Raw genomic sequence first — 25,642 nt, forward strand, 5'->3', positions numbered from 1 at the left:
TTGCTCAAGCGAAGTCTCAGCTGGCCCACGCCGAGCAAGGTTCTCACTCAAAGGCGGAGTTTGCGAGTCTCCGCGAGCAGCTTCAGGAGGCTCGCGTGGAATTGGGAGTTACCCGCGGCAAGTGCGACCGTGCTCAGGCGGCGGTGGCGAAGATGGCTAAGGAGCTAACGACGGAACGTCAAGCCCTTGAAGTGGCGACTCGATCGACGGAGGTCTTCCGGAGCGAAGCGCGGGACCTTCGACGTCAGTTGGAGTCGCGCACGGAAGAAGTTGGCATTCTTCAGGGCCAGTTTACGTCGAGTGAGGCTGTGTTCGTGCGGAGCGTAAGCGCGACTCCTTGGCGGATGAGGTGGTTCGGGTCACCGAGGAGAAAGTCGCGGCGGAGCAGCTTACGTTCGACCTTCAAGACGACTTTGATGTCGGAGTCGAGGAGGCAAGGCATGCAGCGGCGGTGGAGTGTCGGGACGCCACAGCTACCGAGAATGTTTCTCGGGGGGTCACCTTCGACTTCTTCGACTCACTATTCCCACCACTCGACGGGGCCGATCCTGTAGGCGATGTTCCCGCCGAGTGACATTTTCCTTTATTTATTTTTCTCGCGCAAGTGTTTAGCGCATGCTTTTTAGGTTTTTCCATTCAGCGCACCTGTCTTAGCGCTTGCTTACTAGGATTTTCCCCTTTCTTTTATGAAAAGTTTTTTTTATTTATTCTTACGAATGTTTTCGCACATTCATCTTTCATGGCATGCTTGGATGGTCGATTTGTTTGTGTCAATGGTTTTGCCCATCCTTTTACCTCAGCAGGGTACCTTTACAAACACGCCAGTCACTTGGATGGTTCGCGTTTTTAAGTATTTTCAATTGCGGGTCAGCCATGCTACGTAGGCGCCTTACGTGTGCCGGATTGCGTCAAGTGGACGTATCAGGCCGCGCTAGGTAGGCGTTTTAAGCGCACCATGCAGGCGTCTTGGATTGCGCCATGTAGGCGTCTTAGGTTGCGCCATGTAGGCGTCTTAAGTTGCGCCATGTAGGCGTCTTACGGGCTGCGCCTTTACGCGTTTTACGTGCGCCATGTAGGCGTCTTAGGTTGCGTCATGTAGGCGTCTTACGGGCTGCGCCTTTACGCGTCTTACGTGCGCCATGTAGGCGTCTTAAGTTGCGCCATGTAGGCGTCTTACGGGTTGCGCCTTTACGCGTCTTACGTGCGTCATGTAGGCGTCTTAGGTTGCGCCATGTAGGCGTCTTACGGGCTGCGCCTTTACGCGTCTTACGTGCGCCATGTAGGCGTCTTAGGTTGCGCCATGTAGGCGTCTTACGGGCTGCGCCTTTACGCGTCTTACATGCGCCATGTAGGCGTCTTAGGTTGCGCCATGTAGGCGTCTTACGGGCTGCGCCTTTACGCGTCTTACGTGCGCCATGTAGGCGTCTTAGGTTGCGCCATGTAGGTGTCTTACGGGATGCGCCTTTACGCGTCTTACGTGCGCCATGTAGGCGTCTTAAGTGCGCCATGTAGGCGTCTTAAGTGCGCCATGTAGGCGTCTTACGGGTTGCGCCTTTACGCGACTTACGTGCGTCATGTAGGCGTCTTAAGTTGCGCCATGTAGGCGTCTTACGGGTTGCGCCTTTACGCGTCTTACGTGCGCCATGTAGGCGTCTTAGGTTGCGCCATGTAGGCGTCTTACGGGCTGCGCCTTTACGCGTCTTACGTGCGCCATGTAGGCGTCTTAGGTTGCGCCATGTAGGCGTCTTACGGGTTGCGCCTTTACGCGACTTACGTGCGTCATGTAGGCGTCTTAAGTTGCGCCATGTAGGCGTCTTACGGGTTGCGCCTTTACGCGTCTTACGTGCGCCATGTAGGCGTCTTAGGTTGCGCCATGTAGGCGTCTTACGGGCTGCGCCTTTACGCGTCTTACGTGCGCCATGTAGGCGTCTTAGGTTGCGCCATGTAGGCGTCTTACGGGTTGCGCCTTTACGCGACTTACGTTTTTTGGTGGAGCGTGTTCTTTTGAGAGTTTCCTTACCATAGCTAGCCCCCCCAAGTTTTTGGGTTATAATTTAATTGTTCGATAACCAGAAAACTTGCATAAAACAAAATTTGGAACGGAAAACTTGAGTTTTATTACTTTTGCGAAAAAACTTGCGAGAAAATTTAAATCCTAAAACATTGGCTCGTAGGCCTTATTGAAAATGGGAAATAAAAGCGATAAAAAAGCGGGGGACGCTAGCTACTGATAGTACTGCCTCAAGTGCTCCGCGTTCCACGGGTGGCGAATCGGAGTTCCGTCCGTGTGCTCGATGTAGTATGTCCCGTCGTGAATGACTTTGCGGACTCTGTAAGGGCCTTCCCAGTTCGGGCCTAGGACGCCGGCGCCTTGGACTTGTGTGTTCTGGAACACTCGTCTGAGGACGAGGCTTCCGACGGCAAAGGTTCGCCTTTTGATCTTGGAGTTGTAGTATCTTTCGACCTTGCGCTTCTGTGCGGCGAGGCGTCTGAATGCTTCCGCTCTCTTTTCATCGATCAGGTCCAACTCGAGGCGCATGGCCTCGTCGTTGTCCGCTTCGTCGAATGTATCGACTCGGAACGTGGGCACCTCGGTTTCAATTGGAACCACGGCCTCGACCCCATATGCAAGGGAGAATGGCGTCTCGCCGGTGGCGTTTCGCGCGGTTGTCCTATATGCCCATAGGACGAATGGCAATTCCTCGGCCCAGGCGCCTTTCTTGTCTTCGAGCTTCTTTTTCAGGTTGCTTTTGATTGTCTTGTTGACTGCCTCGACTTGGCCGTTGGCCTGAGGATGACGCGGCGAGGAGAAGGTCTTGCTGATCTTCAGTTGATCGCAGATATCGCTTACTCGCGCGTTGTCAAATTGTGCTCCGTTGTCGGTCACAATCGAGGCGGGGATACCGTGCCTGCATATGATGTTCTTCCAGATGAAGTTTGTCGCGTTTGCTTCAGTTATTCTGGCAAGCGGCTCGGCCTCTACCCACTTAGTGAAGTAGTCGATGGCGATAATGGCGTACTCGTATTGCCTTGGCGCTCTAGGGAGCTTGCCAATGATGTCCACGCCCCACTTAGCAAAGGGACGTGGGACAACGATGCTGCTTAATGGGGTCGGGGGCTGTCGCGGAATTTCCGCGAAGCGCTGGCATTTATCGCAACGCCTTGCCCATTCGCAAGCATCTCGCTTCATGGTAGGCCAGAAATAGCCTTGCTTAAGCGATTTGAGCGCAAGGGAAGTTCCAGCGGCGTAGTTTCCGCAGATGCCCTCATGGATTTCGCGGAGGACCTTGGTCGACTCAACGCTATCGAGGCATCGGAGCAGCGGTGTCGAGTAACCGCGCTTATAGAGTGTGCCCTCACGGAGCGTGTATTTGGGTGCTAAGGCCCTCAGTTTATCGGCTTCCTTGCGGTCTTCGGGGAGTTCCCCTCTTCGCAAAAACTCGACAATTGAGTCCATCCAAGTAGGCTGAGATGCCATCTCTATGGTCCCGACTTCGTCTCGGGAGACGGATGGTCGTGGGAGAGATTCAATGGGCACGGTCCCCAATCCGTCTTCGTCGATGCCAGATCCGAAGCGAGCAAGCGCGTCAGCCTCCGAATTTTGTTCTCTCGGGATTTGGTGAATCTCAAACCAAGAGAAGGCATCGAGTTTGGAGTTTGTCTTAGCCAGGTACGCGATCATGTTGGGTTCCTTGGCGGTGTAATCTCCTCTAACCTGGTTTACGATCAACTGCGAGTCGCAGTGTATTCGCAGGTTATGGGAGCCGAGTTTCTGTGCCAACTCTATCCCTACAATGAGCGCCTCGTATTCAGCTTCATTGTTGGAGGCTTGGAAGCCGTAGTGAAGGGCGTATCGCAGCTTTTCCCCGTCGGGATTAATCAGGATTATTCCGGCGCCAGCCCCCCGAGCATTAGATGCTCCGTCTACGTATAACTCCCAGATGGGACCCGTTGGGTCTACCTTCCTTTTTCGAGTTAGCGTATCGTCGCTAAGGTCGGCTTCCGCTCTTCCCATATCGGGAGCGTAGGAGAATTCTGCCATGAAGTCAGCTAAGGCCTGCCCCTTTATAGCCGTTCTTGGGTGAAACTCAATCCCGTACTCGCTCAATTCTTGGGACCAGATCGCCATGCGAGTCGATGTTCCCTTTTGAAGAGCTTTACCGATTGGATGCTCAGTTCGCACCGCAATTGGGTGAGCTTGGAAGTACGGTCGTAGCTTCTTAGCTGCCGTTACGAGAGCCAGAGAAAGTTTCTCAATCTCGGTGTAGCGTGTTTCCGCGTCGAGTAAGGCTTTGCTCACGTAGTAGATCGGCCACTGGACCTTGTTTTCTTCGCGGACAAGGACAGCACTTACAGCTCTTTCAGAGACGGCGAGATACACGTATAGCGTCTCGCCCTCTCTCGGTTTAGAGAGGAATGGTGGGGACCCAAAGTAAGCCTTCATTTCTTGGAAGGCATTTTCGCATTCGTCCGTCCACTCAAAGCCATCCGTCTTCTTCAGAGCTTTGAAGAACGGTTGACACTTGTCGGTGGCTTTAGACACGAAGCGTGTCAGAGCGGCAATCCGACCGGTCAGGCTTTGTACCTCTTTGACTCGTCTTGGCAACTTCATTTCAAGGAGTGCCTTGATTTTTTCCGGGTTCGCCTCTATGCCTCGTCGGTTGACGATATAACCGAGGAACTTTCCGGATTCAACCCCGAATACGCATTTATTGGGGTTGAGCTTCATTTTATATCGGAGGAGGATTGTGAACATCTCCCTTAGGTCGCGTACGTGATTGGTTGCCAGTAGGCTTTTAACGAGCATGTCGTCCACGTATACTTCCATCGTCTTGCCGATTTGATCGGCGAAGATCCGATTTACCAAGCGTTGGTACGTTGCTCCCGCGTTCTTAAGGCCGAAAGGCATGACCTTGTAACAGTAGAGACCTCGATCATTGACAAAGGTCGTCTTAATTTGATCGGGCTCGTGCATTCGAATTTGGTTGTAGCCTGAATAAGCGTCCATGAAGCTTAGAAGTTCATGGCCAGGTATCGTTCTGGGTTGAACGTTCGTCTAGCCTGCACTTTTTCGGCGACTTTTGGGTCGTCGTTCAGTCGGTGCACTATTACCTCGGGATCGATTCCAGGCATGTCCGCATGAGTCCATGCAAAAACATCCTTGAACTCCCTAAGGAAGGCGGTAAGCTGAGTTTTGATGGCGAGTGGAAGTCGGGTGCCGATTTTTACAACCTGATCAGGCTTCGATTCGTCCAGGACGATTGGCACAAGATCATCGGAGGTTTCCACCTTAAGTCTTTCGATTTCATCACGGGGGTCAAGTTCTCCGAACTTCCTTGCATCCCTTGGGTTGCATGGGTAATCGTCTTCCAGTTGGAAGATTGTGTTGACCGCTTTTCCCGCGGACTTGCCATCAACTCCTTGCACGTAGCATATTCTGGCTTGGGATTGGTCTCCAGCCATAATGCCAATTCCTCCTTCGGTGGGGAACTTCACCAGTAGGTGATACGTGGAAGTGATTGCCCTTAGCCGGTTCAACGTGGGTCGCCCGATGATTAAGTTGTAGGGCGACTCTTGACCGACCACTTGGAATGGGACCATGTGAACGGCTTCGATTCCTCCAGGGGTCCCAAAGGTGACCGGCAGGTCGATAATGCCCTCGGTCATGACCTTTTCCCCAGTGAACCCAAACAATGGCGTTTGGGTCGGAGTCGGGCGCAGCCCCCCGAGCTTCATGCGCTCTAGGGTGGACTTGAAAATTATGTCAGCAGCGCTGCCATTATCGATGAGAATCCTTTTCACCAAGTTATTGGACACTTGGGCTTTGAGCACGATCGCTGTTGTCAATGGTGCCCACAAGAAGAGTTGTAGTCTTTATTTTGAACATTTGATGTAATAAAGTCTCATGAAGACTCTTGCTTGTAATTGCCTATTCATTCATTAATAAAGTTGAAACGTTCATTCAATCTTCCTTGTCTGAAGCTTTATGATAAAACCATAGTCTTTTAGTCCATAAACAAACTTAACAACTTGCGAAGAGACAAATGTAGATTTGCATGAACAAACTCTTCGTAGTTTGCTTAAAACGATATATTCGCAATCTTAGGGTCAAAGGACTATTGACCTCAGTATGATTGTTAGAAGAATCTATGATGTCTGGTTATGAGGCATTGAGAGTTGGGGACTCTATAGTTCTTCTAGGTATCTTCCGAAGGTACTGAATTGACCAGTGCACTTCTAGAGACAATATAAGAACAAACCATTTAACCTCTTATGTCTCGAAGTCACTATGTATGAATTGCATCATGCTTACCTTAATCCTGAAATGAGACATGCCATTTCACACCTTAGTATTCTCATTCGAGAAAGTCAAAGTTCGGACTCACTATGTGATTCCGAACAAGGCCTATTGGTGAAGTACTAAGTTGTGAGTCTGTCATGAGTAACTTTGTGAAGTTCTCATAGATATGGAATTCATGTACAAGATTGCTGAAATGCAATGTATGTCACCTCATGCTTTGTTCCTTGGAGTGTGAATAAATGAACTGGCTAGTGTCCAAATTGAGTCCTGACTCTTTTGGATGAAACAATGTGACTTGTTAGCTCCTCGTCAATACATTGTTTCTAACTTATTCACAAGCGACAAAGGAGTTGAGGAAATAACAGCTAGAAGGGTAAAATGGTAATTTAGTAAATCCCGACTAGCTGATGACATTCATAAAGGGTAAAACATAGATAATATTCAGTGGATCCGCTCATCATAATTAAGTCGAATTCTTGAGTAGAAAATAAATTCATTTGAACCGAGAGATTTTCAGTGTCAGCTCTTTAGTGGAGTCAGTTGGCATTAAGCTAAACTTGGAAAAGGTTTGTGAACTTTTGAGTCCAAGTGTTTAGCTAAAGCTTTGTTCATTTGGGTCCATGAGGTCACTGTCACGAATCACATCGATAGGTATAGTTAAACTGGAAGCTAAGTCAAAACAAGAACGAAAATAGTGAAAAGGGTATTTTTGTCTTTTGAGACAAACGATGAAATGAATGTCAATAAATTTTTGACAAGGTCATTTTATGACATGTTTCACTCGGCCATGACTTGATCATTGGGCCTTGTGAATTAATTTCATTTCATAAGAATTTTATTGAAAATTCTTATTGGGCCTTTTTCATGTTGTCATGAACAAATGGAAAAGCTTCTAGAAGCCAATTCTAGAAGGACATAGGCGCCCAACATACCCAACCAAGAGAGAATATTTTGTGCATAAATGTATCAAGATACTTGCCAAAAGAAAAAGAGGAAACAAATTTGCATGAGGATGCTTTAGGGTAATCGGCCAAGTGAGAGACAAGGCAAGGCCTTGAACAAAATTGGAAACAAATCAAGGCTTCTAGAAGCCTTGAGTTGGCCGAGTGTCTCAAAGGGAAAAAAGAGGAAATTGCTCATGAATATGTGATATTCTATAGAAGAGGAAACTACCTTATTGAAGGTGAGACCTCTCCTATAAATAGGAGCCTCATTTCCTCACATTTCATTCATCCAAGTTTAAGAGATTTGAGAGACTCTCTCTCTAGAACTTGGCCGAAAATCCTCTCTCTCTCTCTCTCTAGTTTATTTTCGATTATTTCTTGTCTTGGCACCTAGGTCCTCACTCGACCTAGTGTTTAGCTCTGCGACTTCGAGACTCGTTCTCAAGTCGTAGTGTTTAAAAGTGTCCACTCACTGATTCCTTCTTTTCGAGTGATTTAGTGATAGAAACTTTCGTGGTTGCTCGAGGTGCCGAGGAAAGAAAGAGAGACGTGCTGCGAGGGGAGACGAGCGTTGCAACTTTCCAAAAGCTTCTACAAGGTTCAAGCTTCAAGAAAGGTTAGTAAACTTCTAGCTCATATTGGTTTTTATTTACATGTACTTGCACTTGTCTAGGTTAGTAAAAACTGTTTTACTTGTAAAAGAAAATTTTTAAAATTCCGCCGCTTACCGAAGCGTTAATTATTTTCTCAAACCCTAGATCGATTCCAACAATCGCGTCATTGTGCGGATGCACAACTCGCTTGGCCTCTTCATTGGTGAAATACATCGTCTCGTGAGGCACAGACGGAGGTTCTTCATATGTGAAGTTGACGTGCATAGCAGCGTCTTCCTGAGACACGGCCCTAAGGAATTTCTTCCGTTGTCGGGCCGAATCTCCATCATGTGGACCTCCCAGTATGGTGGTTACCACGTGGAGTTGTGGGTTGGCATTGGCAGTAGCCGTGGTTTGGTCGGCAGAAGCGGCTGTTCCTCCTCCTTGACCAGACTGTTGTCTGTTCGCGGTGGGGCCCGTAGCGCCAATCATGCGCAACACGAATTCCTTCAGCTCACCCCGTTGGATCAAAGCCTCGATTTGCCTTTTGAGGTTGTAGCATTCCGAGGTCAAATGACCGTATTCCCGATGGAACTCACAATACCTGGATCGATCGCGAGTTGCGGGATCCTTCTTCATTGGAGCCGGGGGCGTGAACTTGTCACGTGCCAGAGCCAAGATCCTTTCCGGCGCTGTGTTCCGCGGCGTGAATGACGAGTACCCTTTGAAGTTTTCCGCAAGTCGCGGTTTCTGAGGTACAGGGGGTTGGTTGCTAGGAACCCGGTTCCCCTTGTTTCGCCTTTTACGAGGTTCGTTCTGCTCGCGGCTAGGTTCTTCTCGGCGGCGAGAGCTTTGATTAGTGCTCTTGCGGCCGTCGAGGTAGTCTTCGACTCCCATGAAGGTCTTAGCTCGAGTCATTAACTCGGCCATGGTGGAAGGGACACGGCCGACGACAGACTTGATGAAGTCACTTGTGCGCAAGCCTTCTATGATAGCGGCAATTGCGTCACTGTCGTCAAAGCGGTCGACCTTGTTTGACTCTTCAGTGAATCGGGCGAGGTATCGTCTAAGAGACTCGCCACTCTCTTGCCTGATTGACCACAGGTACATCTTGGTCTTCTTTTGGACCATAGACGTAGCGAACCGTGCTAGGAACATGTCCTTCAGGTCTTTGAACGAGTGGATGCTTCCTGGCCTTAAGTTTTTGAACCACTCAAAGCCGGGTCCGGCGAGGGTCAAACTAAAAGCTTGGCACATGGCGCCAGGAGAAACACCCTGCATCGTCATCCAGGTTTCATAGTGCTGGATGTGGTAGGCAGGATCTGCTTTCCCATCATAGGGAGCGAGGTTCGGGAGCTTGAAATTCCCCGTACAAACCTCAACCGGTATCTGAGTAGTGAAAGGCGATGAGTTCTCCTCAACGACTCCGTAGGCACTTCCACCTATTCCGTATTCTCGGAGATCTCGTACCTCATTTCAAAGGTTGTGGATCATAGTGACCACATCGAGACCGGTCGTTGGAGTAACCCCTTGATCGGGAGGAGTCACCTGTAGCCTCTCGTTAGACCCTTATCCTGCGCGGCGGTTCCCGTTAGTTGGGGCTGCGCCCAATGCGTTGAGCAGTGAGGTGGTCCCTAAGATCAGGGCTGGCCGTACGGAGGCGCCGGCTTTGCTTGCGGCGGTGCGCTCTCCGCGCGCCCTGACTTTCCGCAACATTCTCCCTCGGACCTAGTCGATCGAGAGCCGAACGTCGGGAATTCCCCTCTTGAGAAGCTGCCGGCGCATCGCCTGTTCGGGGTAAGGGATTCGAGGGACCGGCCTCAAACACGGCGGGGAGTCCCCCGTCCTTCGTGAGAGAAGTCTCGATATCCTCCGACTCACCAGTACCCTCGTAATCAGGGTCGCGGCTTTCCTCGTTGAGGTTCTCAGGATCCCCGTTGGGGGTCGTGGTGTCACGCATAGGTTGCTTCGCAGCCAGTCGGCTGTGGTACCTTGCGTTCCTCGCCTTCAGTCGGCGGATACTCTCCTCTAACTCCACCATGCGGTTGTCCCTGCTATCAGGAGATGGAGGTGGTGAGCGGGTCGAGCTCTCTTCGTGGAGCGACTCTTCGTCACCATGCGCTCGGGAGCGCAAGAAGTATTTCTTGGTCCTAGCGACGTTTTCGGGGTTGTTCACGCCCTCAGAACGTACGGGTGGTTGGCTACTCATTGTTTCTCAAGTTCGAGAAGGTTGAGTTCGCAGAAGAAAAGAAGAAGATGAACAGAAGGGATTTCGGGCTGAATAGGTCCGGAAGTACCCCTCCTTCTAGCGCCAAAATGTTGTCGCACGAAAATTAACAACTATTTAAAACCTCGGGCGGTTCGATCCAAGGCCGGACCAAGTGATCGCACCCGGGCCAAGATTGTGAACTCGATAGTCTCGAGCTAGGGTTTTCTCCGATCAACCCGCCTCTCGGGAGAGGTAGGGGGTGAGGAGGAGGAGTGACCGTGCCTTGGTTGTCGGCTGCCTACGTACCCGTGCGTGGGATCAGGTCAGAACGTAGTTCAAGCGTGTAGGACGCAGTATGAGGCGCGGAGCCTTGGCGGAGAGGCGTGCTCGACGAAGGAGACGGGGCGCGAGGAGTCCTCGGCGGCGTCTCAGAACTTCGGAGATCGCGTAGGCGTCTAGCGTGTTAGACGCGCGAGGGTAACTCTAGTTGAGAACCCTAGGGGCGTGCTTGAGCACCGGAGAACGTTCGGTCAAAGGGAGCGACGTCCGAGAAGTCCCCGTGAGTGCTTCGGAACCTTTGAGAACGAGGGAGGGGGAAGAGAGTCTGCTTCAGGCCAAATATGGCATCCAGAGAAGCAGAGGAGAGTAAGAAATCGAGCGTGTCGATAGGAGATGAAGAGAATTTTTGTGTATTGAATAGGATTCAATGGGATGGCTTTCCCCTCAATGGGAGGGGGTTTATATAGGTGTTTGGGAGCCTTAGAAGGCCTCTTTTTCGTCCATGTGGGACTAGGAACGCGCATGCCATCAAGTGGAGGCGCACGGCGCGTGCGGCGCACAAAGCGCGGCGCGCGGCGCAGGGGGCGCGGCGCGCGGGTCTTCGGGCGCGGCGCAAGTCGCGCGGCGCATGTAGCGCGCGGCGCGCGCCTGCCTGGTGCGGCGCGCCGTCTGCTGCACGGCTGGCCGGCGTAGCGTGTTGTGCGCGTGATGAACGGCTCGTCTTGCCGGGCTCTTGCGGGCCTTCGAATATCATTCTTCCCACGTGAAATATGAAGATTTCCACTTGACGAGAGTGACTCGATTCGAGGAGCAAGGCTCAACTCAACGAGAGCGACTAGCGACTTGACTCGAGGAGTGACTCGAGAATGACTCGATGCTCGACTCAAGGAACAATTCAAGGCTCGACTCGAGGAGCGAAGCTCGACTCGAGGAGATTGACTCAAGACTCGACTCGAGGAGCGAAGCTCGACTCGAGGAGATTGACTCATGGCTCGACTCGAGGAGCGAAGCTCGACTCGAGGAGCGAAGCTCGACTCGAGGAGTCAAGAGTTTAGGCGAGGGCTTGAAGGTCTGCCGCTCTTCAGGACCTCCGGCCTGACCATCGGCCCTTTGAGCGACGTGCCTTCTTGGCGTCTCGGGTTTTCCGAAAACGACCGACAACAGTAATCACTTATCATCTTAACTTTGACAATTTTGCTAATCGATTAACGCTATTTTGTAAAAAAATTTCTTAAAATTTTCAAGTGAAATTCTTATGATATATAACGTGATTCAATAAGTTTTGAAAGCTCAATCAATAATATATCTGCTCCAATCACCTATCGTGACTTGTTTTTGGTTCTATAATCAATTTTTGCGGCATCACAACTTTGAAATCAATAAATCGTATCATCAACGCTCATGAATTTGAATTTCCAACTCATTGTATTTCGCAACGTTGAAGGCGGAAATAACATCTGCTATGATACTTAAATCTTTTTTTTTTAATGCCTTTTTATTTAATTTTTCATTGTTTTCATTCATTTTTTGAACAGATACATCAATGCAGGGGAGAAATAGATGGGAAGATAAATTTTGGTCATATCTCGAAATGCATGTATGAAATGATAAAGAGTATAGAAAAAGCGCTATTTTTATTCATTTATTAATAATATTGTAAGTTTTGTTTGTATTCCAAAGAAAACATAAAAACGTGCGATCTTCAGTAAGTCGGTTCGTTGGTTTCAAAGGACGGCGAAGTCGGCGCTCTTGGTTCCTACTGTAATATCTCTTTTGTGGATGTTTTCTTTTTCTAATATATGATATCATACATTCACTTGATATCTACGAATGAATTTCCTTAAAAAAGACGTGGAATGTTTAAGTGACGGCTCTTGTATCTTGATAATCCCTATCCATGTCTAGCTAGCTAGCTTAGTTGTAACAAAATCAAGACTAGATACTATGTGACCTAGATACATGAACCTAAGAATATAATTCATCAGTTCAGAAAGAGCAAAGGTCTATGTAACGTTTGTGCGTATGTTCGTACACATTATAATGCATTTAATGCATATTCATGCACACGAGTGGTTGGCGTTTGAAGAGCTCTCTCTATCTCTCTCTCGTTTTTTTTTAACATCCTCGTTAATTACCTCTTCTCACCAATGTAATTGTAATTTTAATTATTTTTGAGAAACCCCAGGTAGTTTCTCTATTGTTGACCCACCCACGTGTTCTTGTAAGAGCAACCGCTTAAGCAAAAAACAAAACCCAACAATAATAGAGCCCAGTCATAAATATGAGGAAATAATTAGGGCAACACTTTCCGAGAATATATGGATGGAAACATGCCAAGGCTTCTAAATGGGGTATCATATATGTGGGTTTATGTAGCAGCCTCTCGTGGGGGAAAGATACACTTGGATCTCCTTCCATTAATATATTCAGGCTTATGAGTTGTTCATTAGGGTTGGCGGGGAACACTGCTTGAACACCGCTTGATAAGCTTCTGATGGTGTTTTAGATCCAAATATGCCAAAATACATTATTTATATTCTTGTTGTAACTAATTTGCATTAATAGTTGGATCAATAAAGATGCTTAGTGTCTCCTTCACCTTATGGGCTATATATAATGTGTAGTTCGGATTGTGAAGGGAAAAGCAAAGAAAAGCTAAACACATATAATAAACTAATATTCCATTCATACATCTCTCTTTCTCTCTCTTTCTCCTTGAAATCAAACTAGAAAGAGCAAAGAGAAAAGAAAAAAAAATGGCTCCTTCAAAATCTCAATACCATGTTCGTTCCAATAGCTTTCCAACAAGGCCACACCCGCTTTTCCAAGAATGCGATGAGCATTTGCACAAATTAGGGTTTTCCGATTCAGCTTTCTCTTCTTCATCTTCGATAAGCCACAAGATGAGCGGACTCGAAGACTTGCATGATTGTGTCGAGAAGGTTTTCCAGTTGCCCATGACCCAACAAGCCTTTGTGCGTGGCCGAGGAGAGAAGTGGGTCGACGAACTTGTTGACGGCTCTCTTAGGCTTTTGGACACGTGTAGCACTGCCAAAGATGCCACACTTCACACCAAGGAGTGCGCTCGCGAAATCCAATCTATCATGCGGAGGAGGAGGCGATCCGGGGGCGATCAAGTTGGGCTCGGGAGCGAGGTCAACAAGTACTTCGCCTCAAGAAAGGTCGTGAAAAAGGCAGTTCGCAAGGCTTTGGACAGCAACTCCAAAGCATCTTCAAAATCCGTCTCTCTTCCCCCCAACAAGGACAGCGTCGAAACGATGGCCTTATTTGGTGTCCTACGGGAAGTTGAGGCGGTCACTCTCTCGGTGTTCGAGTCCTTGCTTTGCTTTGTCTCGGGGATGAAGACGCAATCTAGGGCTAGAGGGTGGTCCTTGGTTTCCAAGTTGGTGTACAAGAAGAAAGTCGGTTGCAACGAAGAGGAAGTCGAAGTGAACGAATTCGCGAATGTCGACGAAGCGTTGCAAGGCTTTGAGACGAGCAAGTTTGAGAATGCTACGCATGTGGAGACCGTCCAAAACGAGCTTCAGAGTTTGGAGTCTTGCGCACAAGACTTTGAGGAAAGACTTGAGCGTTTGTTTAGACGTTTGATCAAAACTAGAGTTGCCCTTCTCAACATCCTAAACTACTAGATAAGAAAATCATATGTAATGATGGAAGGGAAATCCAAAATTTTGATGTAATGGATTTCATTTTTAATATGAAAGTTGTACAAGATTTGCACAGTAATGTATTTTTCTTCAAGTTAATATTGGTTGTATTTCTTTTTTTCGTTTTCAAGTTTTATAAACTGTTTTGTTAATTAAGTCCTCTTCATAATCATTTTGATATACGAATGTTAAATTTGACATACCGTTCGTTAATCAGGTATGTGTAAATTGACATGTTTCATTAACTTATGGTTTTATTAATTGGCATGCGTCAAGTACGTCCCGGAAATTGATCAAGAAAATACTAGTATTTGATGCAAATATATATTATAATTGATGTCCCTAAAAATTGGGGAAAAGATGACTGACTAATTAGTCATGTCGTCATCATATTTGTGTAACTTTAAATTTAACCACTAAACACGTCATGTCACGTTAATTTATTTTGGTGTTGGACATCACATGCGATTATGTGCAACTTGAATTAATCAAGCAATATTATCTCCAATTGCCTCGCTAAACTGGCATATTTATTAGCAATATGATTTATGATCAGAAAATAGATAGCCTCGACTCTCCACATGGTTCATGAGATAAAACCCATGTTGGTTGTCTTTTTGTTGGGAAACAAATGGTATAATTCAGCGTGCCTAATCTCATATCGTTACTTTTATAATTCAACATTATGCAACTTGAAGAAACTGTTAATCATCATCTTGGCTCGCTCAATGATCTCTGACTAATCTCTTTTTTATTCAACATAATGCAACTGGTTAGAAAGATTATGGAGCATCATTTAACGTGGCTTATATTTGGTTGGTAATCGTTAATAATATGGTCTATTTTTCTATTCTAACATAAAAATGCAACTTGCACATAATATGAACAATTATCATTATAAACATGTTTATTTCTCACTAGTCACATTGCCTTTATTTGTTTGATTATGCGATTTTGAAAATCATGGAAGTCTAGTCTTAGTCGTAAACCCGCGCACGAACCATATAATTAGTATTAAGCAGTCAATAATAGGATTTGTGATGGTAGTTGTCATTGTTCTTAATTATTGTAACACCATGTGCCAGCACTGATCTTGTCATAGTTCTTAAGTTTTATGACACCACCCTAAGTTATATATATATATATATGATTATTTTCATATTTAGGTAATAACAGTTGTTATAGATCCAGATCAATCAAAAGCCAATTAAGCTGTGAACAGGCAAAGTTTACCTGTATTTAGCCAGGACTTATTAACACACACACACACACACACACACGCATATTTCTAGACATAATCTTTATGACACATAGTTTCAAGTTATTAATAGACCAAGATAACCGTGTGAACTCTAGGGTTTGCAGGTTATAACCTGTTAAATTATATAGACATTTTTTTTTTTGAGAAAAAATTATAGACATATATTTACTAATTAGTTCAAAATATAATGCAAATGAAAGTAATTTATCGTAAGAGATTGGTGTTTGTTACACGAGACTTGGGATAATAAGGTAGAAAAAAAAGATTAAAGTTGGTAAATTAAGGTAGTAAATAATCAATGTTTACGTAGAAGCTAGCAAAAGTTATCGTAATAAGAACATAACTTGACAAAGTTAGCAAAAGTTACGTATTCGTTGCAAATTCCATAGAGATTTAGGAGAGATTTCAATCATTTTAATAACCAAAGTTTGAAATACGAGGGTATGCGAACTAAATACCAACAGTTAACCGCTTATCAATAGTTACTGGGTAAAAAACTGTAATAACAGTTTCTGCCGAATTAAACCTAAACAACGTTACAATCTTTAAAATAAAAAAATGGTAAACCCGTTACTTCTTTAACTTGAGGGAGGGGGTTCAAAAATATTTCAGAGAGAAATTTTCTAAGATAAAAACCTATGAATTTTTTATTTGAATTATTATCAGTATTATTAATATATATTATTTTTCGTACTAAATTTTTCATGAAATCTCCGTCAAAAATTCGAAAATATTGTCAGTAGATATGATAAATTTCTCTGAAATGTATGGCTGTATTTTTACAAGTAACCAATATTCAGTATTATCGTACCACCACAAATATCACTTCGACTTTGGTACCTTAACCCTGGTTAAAACATCTAATCCATCTTTTAACTAGGACAAGTCACAAGATTAGTAAGATCTAGTTAATCAATCCATGTGATCTTATATAGCTCTTGGTACATATGAAAGTAGAGTTATCAATAGGCCACATAAACATGAACAGCCATAAATTTTTCCAGTCTGTCAAGATTCTACTTGTCTTATATGGCCGATAAAAAATCTAAAACAAGAAAACAGAGATAAGAAATAAGAAGACCTACGCGGTGAAGAGCCCAATGCGAATCCCACATCGAGTTCCTACACAATAAATATTGTTGTTTTCAAGTTATGAAACATATGTGTGACACAATTACAGGTCATATAACATATAGCATATATCACCTTTTGTAATTTACATATATTATGCATGTGCACGAGTGGATATATAATATCTCGTCTCGTTCTGAAGCGATATGACTATGTGGATTCCTCTTCCTTGTCTCCAACGTGTTAACGCGTCGCTCGTGCGCTGCAAATTTTTTTTTTTTTTTTTTTATTATTCACTTAATTGCTCGATATATCAGATAATTATTAATTACAAATTAAGAAGATGTTTACAGTGATAGTTTTTTTTATGAAAAATTATACGGATTAAACCACTTGAAATGTTATAATTGTAATATATCTAACGTTTCAACTAAGTTTTTAAGTCACAATTGATGACGTGACTTTATTATTTATATAGCAAATTACCTGTTTATCTTTTATGTAAAATTCGGTAGATGACGTGTATTAAAGCTTTATTCCATAACAGTTTATGGAATAAAGCTTAGTTCCATATATAATATCTCTTTGTAAATCAGATGAAGAGCATGTAACCAACGTTTTTTTTTTTTTGAAATATCATCGTTTTAATAGACGTTATATGAATTTATTCCATAATAATTTTTTTATCTTATTTTGTAGTTCAATTAGTTGCTCTGATTGATTAATTTAATTTTCATTGACTTCATCTTTTAATCCACATGAATATACCCCCTTAATTAGGGAGTACATATGTTTTTTTTTGTTTTTTTTATCTTGAATGCATGAAAAACGTTTATAGTAGGCATCGAAAAAACTATTAGAATTGTTACAGCCCAAAATATGAAAAAAAAAGGCATAGCTTATAAACAAAAATTAACGAATATTTATGGTGATTAAGAAGTAAAAAATCTGAAATCATACAAAACAAACATATATTAACGTTAATGAACGGAAATTTACTAACGATCCACAAGAAAAAAAAAATATAAAATTATGCAAATCAGTATCTATTAACGATATTTGACTAAAATTTACTGACGATTTATAAATAAAAAAAAATTATCGTAACTAAGCTAATAGTCAGTCAGATTTTATACGAATTCGTGAATTTATCAATATTTCATTACACGCATGTGACAGAATTTCATTACTTATATTAATCAATATTTAATTTATTTTTCTATAATATAATCAATAATGAATTACCTTTTAAATATCTGAAATTTAAATCTCAAGCGTGGACTATGGCCTTTTTAAGTAAGTAAATTGACTTTATTTTTCGGCTAGTAGTTTGTTTCTATGAGTTACACTACACAAGTGTATTTCTGACATTTTCTATCCGTTTGTTTTAGCAAATGGCTAGATTAAAAAATTTACCAAACGTTAGCTAAATTCTTAAAATCACGTTTGAAATTGACTACGTTGTTAGATTGCCATTTTTTTAATTATTCATGTCAGATAGTCTTGATCAAGGCTTGGTGGTAGACATACATAGCTTAAACATGATTGGAAGTGTTGTTTTCAGATCCAAATCTGAATCATGTAGCCCTAGATGCACTTAGGTCATTGGTTGAGATGAGAGTGTTGAGATTCTTTTTCTTCTCTCTCTCTCTCTCTCTCTCTCTCTCTCTCTCTCTCTCTCTCTCTCTCTCCTTTATTTAGCCTCTGACCGACTATATAGTTTATGCCAAATGAAAACAAGCAACCTCAAAACTAAATTAAAAATTTCAATCGTACTACTAACTCGCTCTCGCTCTTTTCTCTCTTGATAAGAACTTTACAACCAAATAAAATGGTAGCTTATCATGTTCGCTCAAACAGTTTTCCATCAAATCAACACCCCCTTATTCCTGAATTTAACGAGCAATTGCGAAGATTGGGTTCTTCACAAGAGGCCTCTTTTTCATCGGTCACCTCAAAACACGATTGTGTGGATCGGTTGCTTATGTTGCCGCTTAACCAACAAGCCTTGTCAAAAGAGCAGAATAAAAAATTAGTGGATGAGCTCTTGGACAGATTTCTTAGAATCTTGGATTTGTGCGACACCACCAAGAACGCCTTGACTCAATCTAAAGAATCGGCACAAGAGACGACGTGGCAATCTCAGCCGAGCTCAAGAAATTAATTATGGCATCTAGGAAATTGGCTAAGAAGGCACTCAACAAGGTCAAAAGCAAGGTTTCAAGTCCAGCCAAAGAAAGTGTTGAGATTGTTATCATGTTGAGAGGTCGAATCCATCACTCTCGTGGTGTTTGAATCTTTGTTTTATTTCATTTCCAGCCCAAAGTCACAGAACTCCCTTTTTTTCAAGTTGATGAATTCCAAGAGAGTTGTTTGTGAGGAAGTCAACGAATTCGAAAGCGTTCAAGTCGCACTAAAAATTCTTGTACGCCAGAAGACGAAGAACTCAGACAACAAAATCAAAGAGAGCACACAAAAAGAGCTTCAGAAATTGGAGATGTGCGTTCAAGATCTCGAAGAATGAAAATGACAATGCTCAACAACTACGGTACAGTGAAAAGGACAATGCCTGAATAAATAAGTAACTTGTCAATTTAGAATTTCAAAAAAGCTTGAGAATTGATTAGTTGCAACAATTTGTTTTTAAATAACAATTTAGAAAAATGTGACAATAAAAGAAGCGTGGACTATGGCCTATTTAAGTAATTAAATTGACTTTATCTAATATTTACGTCTGTAAATATATGAAAATGACTATTTACTTAAGATTTACCAAACGTTGGTTACTTGGCAATGTCAAACGTTTAAGTTGGTTATTTTCCTAATCGGCCCTTAATAGAATGATAGGCTATGTCATTTTCTTGTTTTTCTCCTTGAAATGCCACACATTTACATACAATTTAAGATAAGGGATTGATTTGAAAACAAGAAATGAGACATAGATGTTTATCTCTACATAAAATTGGGCAATTATCCAATTCTCAACAACTACGGTATGGTGAAAAGGACAATGCCTGAACAATACCAAATATTTTCAATGGTTTGAAGATTTGTAGGTCTTTTGTGACTTTTACGGTTCGATGGTATTTCAAACATTCTCTAGCAATTCCTTCTTTCAGGTTGAGTTCTCTTTTCAAAAAAAAAAAAAAAAAAAAATTGTTCGTTTTTTTTGTTTGTCGGATCTTTCAGGACAATGGAGCACTTGGCATTGAGAATCACTTTTGAGTTCCCACTTCCCACTCACTATTTGCTTTTTGAATGTTCCATTTTTTACCTTTTTCTTCACCTTTTGATTATTATCCATCACTTTCTATTACATGTTTCTCCTTCCATCTCTATTTTCTTTTTCTTTCCTTTCTTCTTCTTTTTCTTCATGATTTTAATCAATGAGTTCTATCTATCTAAACAATGGTGGGACCCACAACCTCAAAATTAAGAGCTTGGTATTTCTCAACAGGGCATGCCCAACCGTGAAGCTGAAGCGGACTAAGCAACTGCTTAAAGACCTTAACATTTGGCAGAGAAAAGACCCCGAATTTGTTGTTGTAATGTTGAGTGGTAGATGAGCCTCGAATTTTCGCCAAATAAGACTCATTTTCCTTTTTTTTTGTCTTTATTGTTGTTGGTCCTTTAAAATTAAATAAGGCTCATTATAACTGCTGACGTTGTTGGCCCAATTTAGAATTAAAAAAAAAAAAAAAGCTTAGCAATTAGTACTTATAGGAATTCATCCGTCACACAAAATTATAGCATTGCGACTTTTCATTATTTTTCCTAAAATCCTTTACAAACACGCTTGCACTGCGACGAATTTGTTTAACGGCCTGATTCTCAAAGTTTGCTTAAGATCCCAATATTTATTGGGTCGGTCCTAAAGAAGAATTTATAAGTATAGATTTTCAAAGGAGGGAGATGGTGAATTTTTCTCCAACACAAGAGAAGAGGATGTGAAGGAGCTTCTTGCGAGTTCTTCTGTTGACAAACGGAACATTTGTTGTAGTGTCTTCCGTAAAATATCATAATTTAAAAAAAAAAAAAAAACTTTCTTTATCTCTGAGGATTAGGGCTAAGTTCTACTAAATTTGGAATGCAGGCGAGATGGCCACACTGGCAAAGCAAGAGGCAGAGCAGGGACGCCACTAGCTAGGGTTCGTCTGAAGTTGAATGTCGGTGTTTCCTTCACGTCTTCTCAACCCGCGGTGGGAATGGTTATACACATCGATATTGGAGAAGTGAATGAGTGTTGAGTCAGTGATTGAAGCTGGGTAACTAATGTGGGACAAGTTAAATTGGCTAGCTTTTGCAATGTTTCATCAAATTTGTAATTGAGGGAGATAATAAAACAATTCTCGACAGCATGAAGAAAGGTAAGTAAAAAGGAAAATTTTTATTGAAATTTTTAGTTTTTAGTTTTTTGAGAAAAAGTAAATAAATAAAAAAATGTAAGCAAATTTACAGACGAGAGATTTCACCATATGTTCCGTCACATTTTCATTTTCCATCTTGAAATATGGGCTCTATAATATAAACATAGTGATTAGTAGAGGAAAGTGTAGTATTCTTGTACATAATTCTTAATAATTAGGATTAATGATATTTTTGGCCCCTCGTCTTTGACCACTTTAACAAGTTGAACCCTCATAAAAAAAATTGTCGTTTTGGTCCTTTATGATAGTTAAATTTTCATTTACAACCCTTCTGTTATTTTTGATGTCAAAATAAGCGAAAAATGATCACGTGTCTGTCACGCGTTAATTTAAAGAAGGGTATTACAGTAAATTAGCATTATATTAATAAAAAAAAAATAAAAGCCATCTCTCTCTGTCTCTCTCTCTCTCGTCAGAACCACCGACTTCCATGGTTCCCGAGCCTTTGATTCCATTTTGACCCCGGCCGAGCCAGTCGCAGTTTTGGCAGAGAGAGGAGCGCTCACCGGAGCAGCGCACGGTGGCCGGCTGGGCGTTCCAGCGCTCGCAGAGGAGCGTTCGAGAGTGCCTCTTCGACAGGATGTTGGCCGAGTGCACGTTGCGGTCGCACGACAAACACAGGCAAGCCGAGTCCGACTGGCAATACACCATCGACAGTTGGTCGCCGCAGAAATCGCACAAGTAACCCATTCTTTGTCTGTTTCTTCTTACTGTTCACTGCTCCCAAGCTTCAAAGCAGAGTCTGCAGAGAGAGAAAGAAAGACCAAAACTTTACAATCAGATGTCGATGAATCTAATCCAGAGTGTGAAAATACTGAGGAATTTGAGCTCAATCACAGTAGATCTGTCTTGGCTTGGGGTTTCAGACTTTTTTTTATTTATTTATTTTAGGAATTCATAATTATACCCTAGGGGGATGAAGATAAGAAAATTTAATAAATTCACATCAATCAACAAAACGCTGAGGGACGACGGGCTGCGATTAATTCTGGGGAAGCTTGAGAGCGATCAGGACAAGGAAGCGTTCGGTCTGGTCTGCAAGCGGTGGCTTCAGTTGCAGAGCGCCGAGAGGAAGAAGCTCTCCGTTCGCGCCGGACCTCACATGCTCCGCCGCATCGCCGCCAGGTTCTCCGACCTCCACGAGCTCGACCTCTCTCAGTCCGTCTCTCGCTCTTTCTACCCCGGCGTCACCGACTCCGATCTCGCCGTCATCGCCGATGGTTTCGCCTCCCTCAGAGTCCTCAATTTGCGTATGTGTGCTACAAACGCTGACTCTTCCTTTTTTTTTTTTATTTAACAAAACTTGTTATTAAAAACAAATAAGTTGTATAGATGAGAAGGGCATTTTAATAACTTTACTCTTTTTATTCGACACGTAAGCATTTTTTGTCTATTTTGACACCAAAAGTAACAGAAGGATTATAATTAAAAATTTGATTATCATAAAGGATCAAAATGACAGTTTTTTTTATGAAGGTTCAACATGTAAAGTGGTCAAAGACGAGGGGCCAAAAATGTCATTAATTCTAATAATTATTCACACTACTTTAAGGCTCCGTTTGAAATCCAAAAAATAAGAGAAAAAGTGAAAATAATAGAGAAAATGAAACATGTGAGAGAAAATAATAGAAAAAGTCAAAATTCTAATTGTGTTTGGAATTCATGGAAAATATGAGAGAAAATTGACGGGAAAGTAACGATGAGAACAAGGACGGAGCTAACTCAGGTCCAGGGTGGGCTCCAACCCCCCCTCAAATTTTTTTTATTTACATTTTTTGCAAATTTTTAAAAAAATTTACATTTTTTACCCTAAAAAATGTAAAATTTTGACCAATTTTTTAAAAAAAAAAATTCATTTTTACGATGAAATTTTTTAATTAGCCCCCTAAATTTTTTATATTTATATTTTTTGCCCATTTTTAAAAAGTTTTATATTTTTACCCTAAAAAATTTACACTTTTGACACATTTTTTAAAAAAATTCATTTTTAACATGAATTTGTTTTATTAGCCCCCCTCAAATATTTTTTATTTACATTTTTGTCTATTTTAAAAAAAATTTACATTTTTACCTTAAAAATTAACACTTTTGAATCATTTAAAAAAAATCATTTTTACCATGATTTTTTTTAATTAGCCCCTCTAATTTTTTTTTAAAAAAATAAGCCCCCCAATTGAGCTGTTCTGGCTCGGTCCCTGGACGAGATACATAAATGTGATCCCCTCATAGACAAATTTGGAGAGATTCTCATTTTTCATTTGATTTTCAAAAGAAAATAAAATCCTCATTTTAGTTATACATTTTCCCTCACATTTTCCATCATATGTTTTTTTCCACCCTATTTTTCTCAATCCAAACAACCTAAGTAAAATAGTAGGGATTTCCATTTTCATTTCCCTCCTATTTTTCGGGTTCCAAACGGAGCCTAAGACTTCTTTATATATTTTCTTTATTTTCAATGGTAAGAATTTTCATTAGAAAATATATAATTTGGTATATTTAGTTCAACTGTTTAACTTGATGTATTTTATTTCGTAGGGTTAAAAACATAAAATAAAATATATAAAAAAGATGTTTCACCCTCCATCATATTTGAATTATTAATTTGATGAAAAAGTCTTCTTATAACAAAAATAACATTTTGGGTAAACATAAAAACGTGTAGAGTATTATTAGTTTCAACTTAATGATTTCATGAAAATAATAAAAATAATAAAAAAGTATCTACTTTATGAATTAGAAATGTGTCTACTTTATTAATAAAAATGTGTCTACTTTATTATTTTCGTGACATTAATAATTTAGAACTTATAATATTTATTTAAAGATGTTTTGAAAAATGAATGTAAATTTTTGAAGATTTTTTATTTGGAGAAATAAAATTTTTAGTTAATGTTTGTATTGAAATACTATGTATACATTGAATGACTAGTGATACAACATATATTTAATCGATATATTCCGAACCATTGGAAATCATTTAATTTTTTAGTTCAATGTGATTATTCCTAAACTATAACCTCCTCAATACTTTGGCACCAAAATTCAATGTCAAAATTAATCTAAATGTATGGCTTCCTTATATGTGTTGGTACAAAAATGCCCTTAATGAAATATCTTTTTTTTTATATTCACTTTTGTTATTTACTTAATAGTCGCAAAAATAAAGTTAGAGATCATTTTTGTTTGATATGGGAAGTTAAAGAAAAGAAATATTTTTTTTTTTGGAAAATCTAGAAGAAAAAAATATTTTTTTGAAGAATTTTGAAATTCGTTTGAAGATTTATTGATATTTTATCATTTTATTGACGTAAATGTCAATAAATCTTCACACGATTCTGGAAAGTTCTTTGAAGATTTATTGACATCCAGAAAATTTATTGGCAACGATGTTGATAAGTCTTCAAAGAATTTCAAAGAATTGTTTAAAGATTTATTAACATTCATGTCAATAAATCTTCAAATGAATTTGCAAATTCTTTAAACCAATTTTTTTTTCTAGATTTCTCATTTGTTTTTACTTCATAGATCAAACGTAAATTGTGACCATTAATTAAATAACAAAAGTAAATACAAAAGAAAAGAAAAAATATTTTATCAAGGGTATTTTGTACCAACGCATATAGTTATAGTTATGGATTAATTTTGACTTATTATATTTTGGTCGTAAGGTATTGAAGAGCTCATAGTTTAGCAATAAATCCTAATCCAATTGTAGGAATCATATTTCTAAATTTTTTACCACGGAAGCTTTTATTTTTATTTTTGAAAACGTGGGCGGCACCACGCGACAAATTCTATTATAAACCTTCACTTCTGGCAGATGAATACCGTGGTTACATCAAAGAGTTTGATCATGAATAACATCTCGCATAGCGCAAGGTGGGACAATCCCCAACCATCGCGAATCCGAGTTAAAAGAAGAGCATACCTAGCCATATTATGACCCGCAAGATTATAAGAACGGGGAATGAAAGAAATACCACAACTAGTAAAAGCATGACATCTAACCTTAATATCCTCCACGATAGTCCCAAGTTTCGTAGCAGGGACCGTCTCGCTATTCACCGCTCGGACCACCCCAAGAAAATCCGATTGCACTTCAATCCGATTCAGCCCGAGCTCCGCTGCTAACCGCACCCCGCCAAGTACGGCATAGGCCTCCGCAAGCGAGGGAGGGAACCCGCCGTGTCTAACCAAGATTTCAAACGCGATAACCCATCCCCGGTGGTCCCGGATAACACATCCGGTCTCGAACTTCCCGTCCCTCGAATCGATGGCCGCACCAACATTGATAGACAACGTGCCAATGGGTGGGGGCTGCCACTTTGTAATCAGCGCCTCCCGGCCCTTACCCATCGGCAACGATTCCCCCTCGGCCGTACGAATATCCTCGAGGAACCCGGCAGCCCAAGCCACGAGTTCACCCCGAGTCCATTTGTCATGACCCGCCGCCACATTATTCCTGTGGTTCCAAATCTCAAACCAAAATAATAATAAAAATCCAAGTTACTAACCTCGGTTGATTCCATAGTTTCGATGAAGAAAGAGGTGATATCATCTCCCCTGAAGTTACTAACCACTATTAGGAATTCTTGCCAACGAGAAGATACTTATGTAAATTCTAGATGAAATTATTAATAAAATAAAGTTTGACATTTATTATCTATTTGAATTGAAAGCGTTATTTCTTATTTAATGAGATTTATTAAACATTCATTATTCCATAGCCTCCGTATCTAACTGAGTCACGTGCTGGGCACCTGAGTTCGGGCGGTGTGCTAAAACATGGTCGATGACTGATATACGCCTGAAAAACTATATCTAAAGTCATATATGTGGAACACATAGGTGAAGGCTGATCACTATGTGGGAGCATTCTACACTTG

General features: G+C 41.8%; 2 protein-coding genes and 1 pseudogene across 2 annotated transcripts; 2 read left to right on the top strand and 1 right to left on the bottom strand.

Annotated features, from left to right (window-relative positions):
- The first annotated feature begins 12,944 nt into the window (after nucleotides 1-12,944).
- LOC149389465 (uncharacterized) lies at nucleotides 12,945-14,113 on the top strand. Its single transcript, XM_089623677.1, has one exon. It carries the CDS (start codon nucleotides 13,083-13,085, stop codon nucleotides 13,974-13,976), a length of 894 nt encoding a protein of 297 aa, XP_089479803.1. The 5' UTR covers nucleotides 12,945-13,082; the 3' UTR covers nucleotides 13,977-14,113.
- A 4,044-nt stretch (nucleotides 14,114-18,157) lies between these two features.
- Nucleotides 18,158-18,850, top strand: LOC149389466 (uncharacterized; annotated as a pseudogene).
- A 5,713-nt stretch (nucleotides 18,851-24,563) lies between these two features.
- Nucleotides 24,564-25,112, bottom strand: LOC149389467 (uncharacterized). Its single transcript, XM_089622633.1, has one exon. The coding sequence runs from the start codon at nucleotides 25,110-25,112 to the stop codon at nucleotides 24,564-24,566; it is 549 nt and encodes a 182-aa protein (XP_089478759.1).
- Nucleotides 25,113-25,642: the final 530 nt, after the last annotated feature.

This window comes from Urtica dioica, chromosome 8 (assembly GCF_054948205.1).
Source record: "Urtica dioica subsp. dioica isolate 48M chromosome 8, U.dioica_male_clone48M_v1_H2, whole genome shotgun sequence".
Taxonomy (NCBI): domain Eukaryota; kingdom Viridiplantae; phylum Streptophyta; class Magnoliopsida; order Rosales; family Urticaceae; genus Urtica; species Urtica dioica.

Bases quoted from the DNA above. Each gene is read 5' to 3' on its own strand.
- LOC149389467 (XM_089622633.1), bottom strand. From the start codon at position 25,112: ATGGGTAAGGGCCGGGAGGCGCTGATTACAAAGTGGCAGCCCCCACCC.
- LOC149389465 (XM_089623677.1), top strand. From the start codon at position 13,083: ATGGCTCCTTCAAAATCTCAATACCATGTTCGTTCCAATAGCTTTCCA.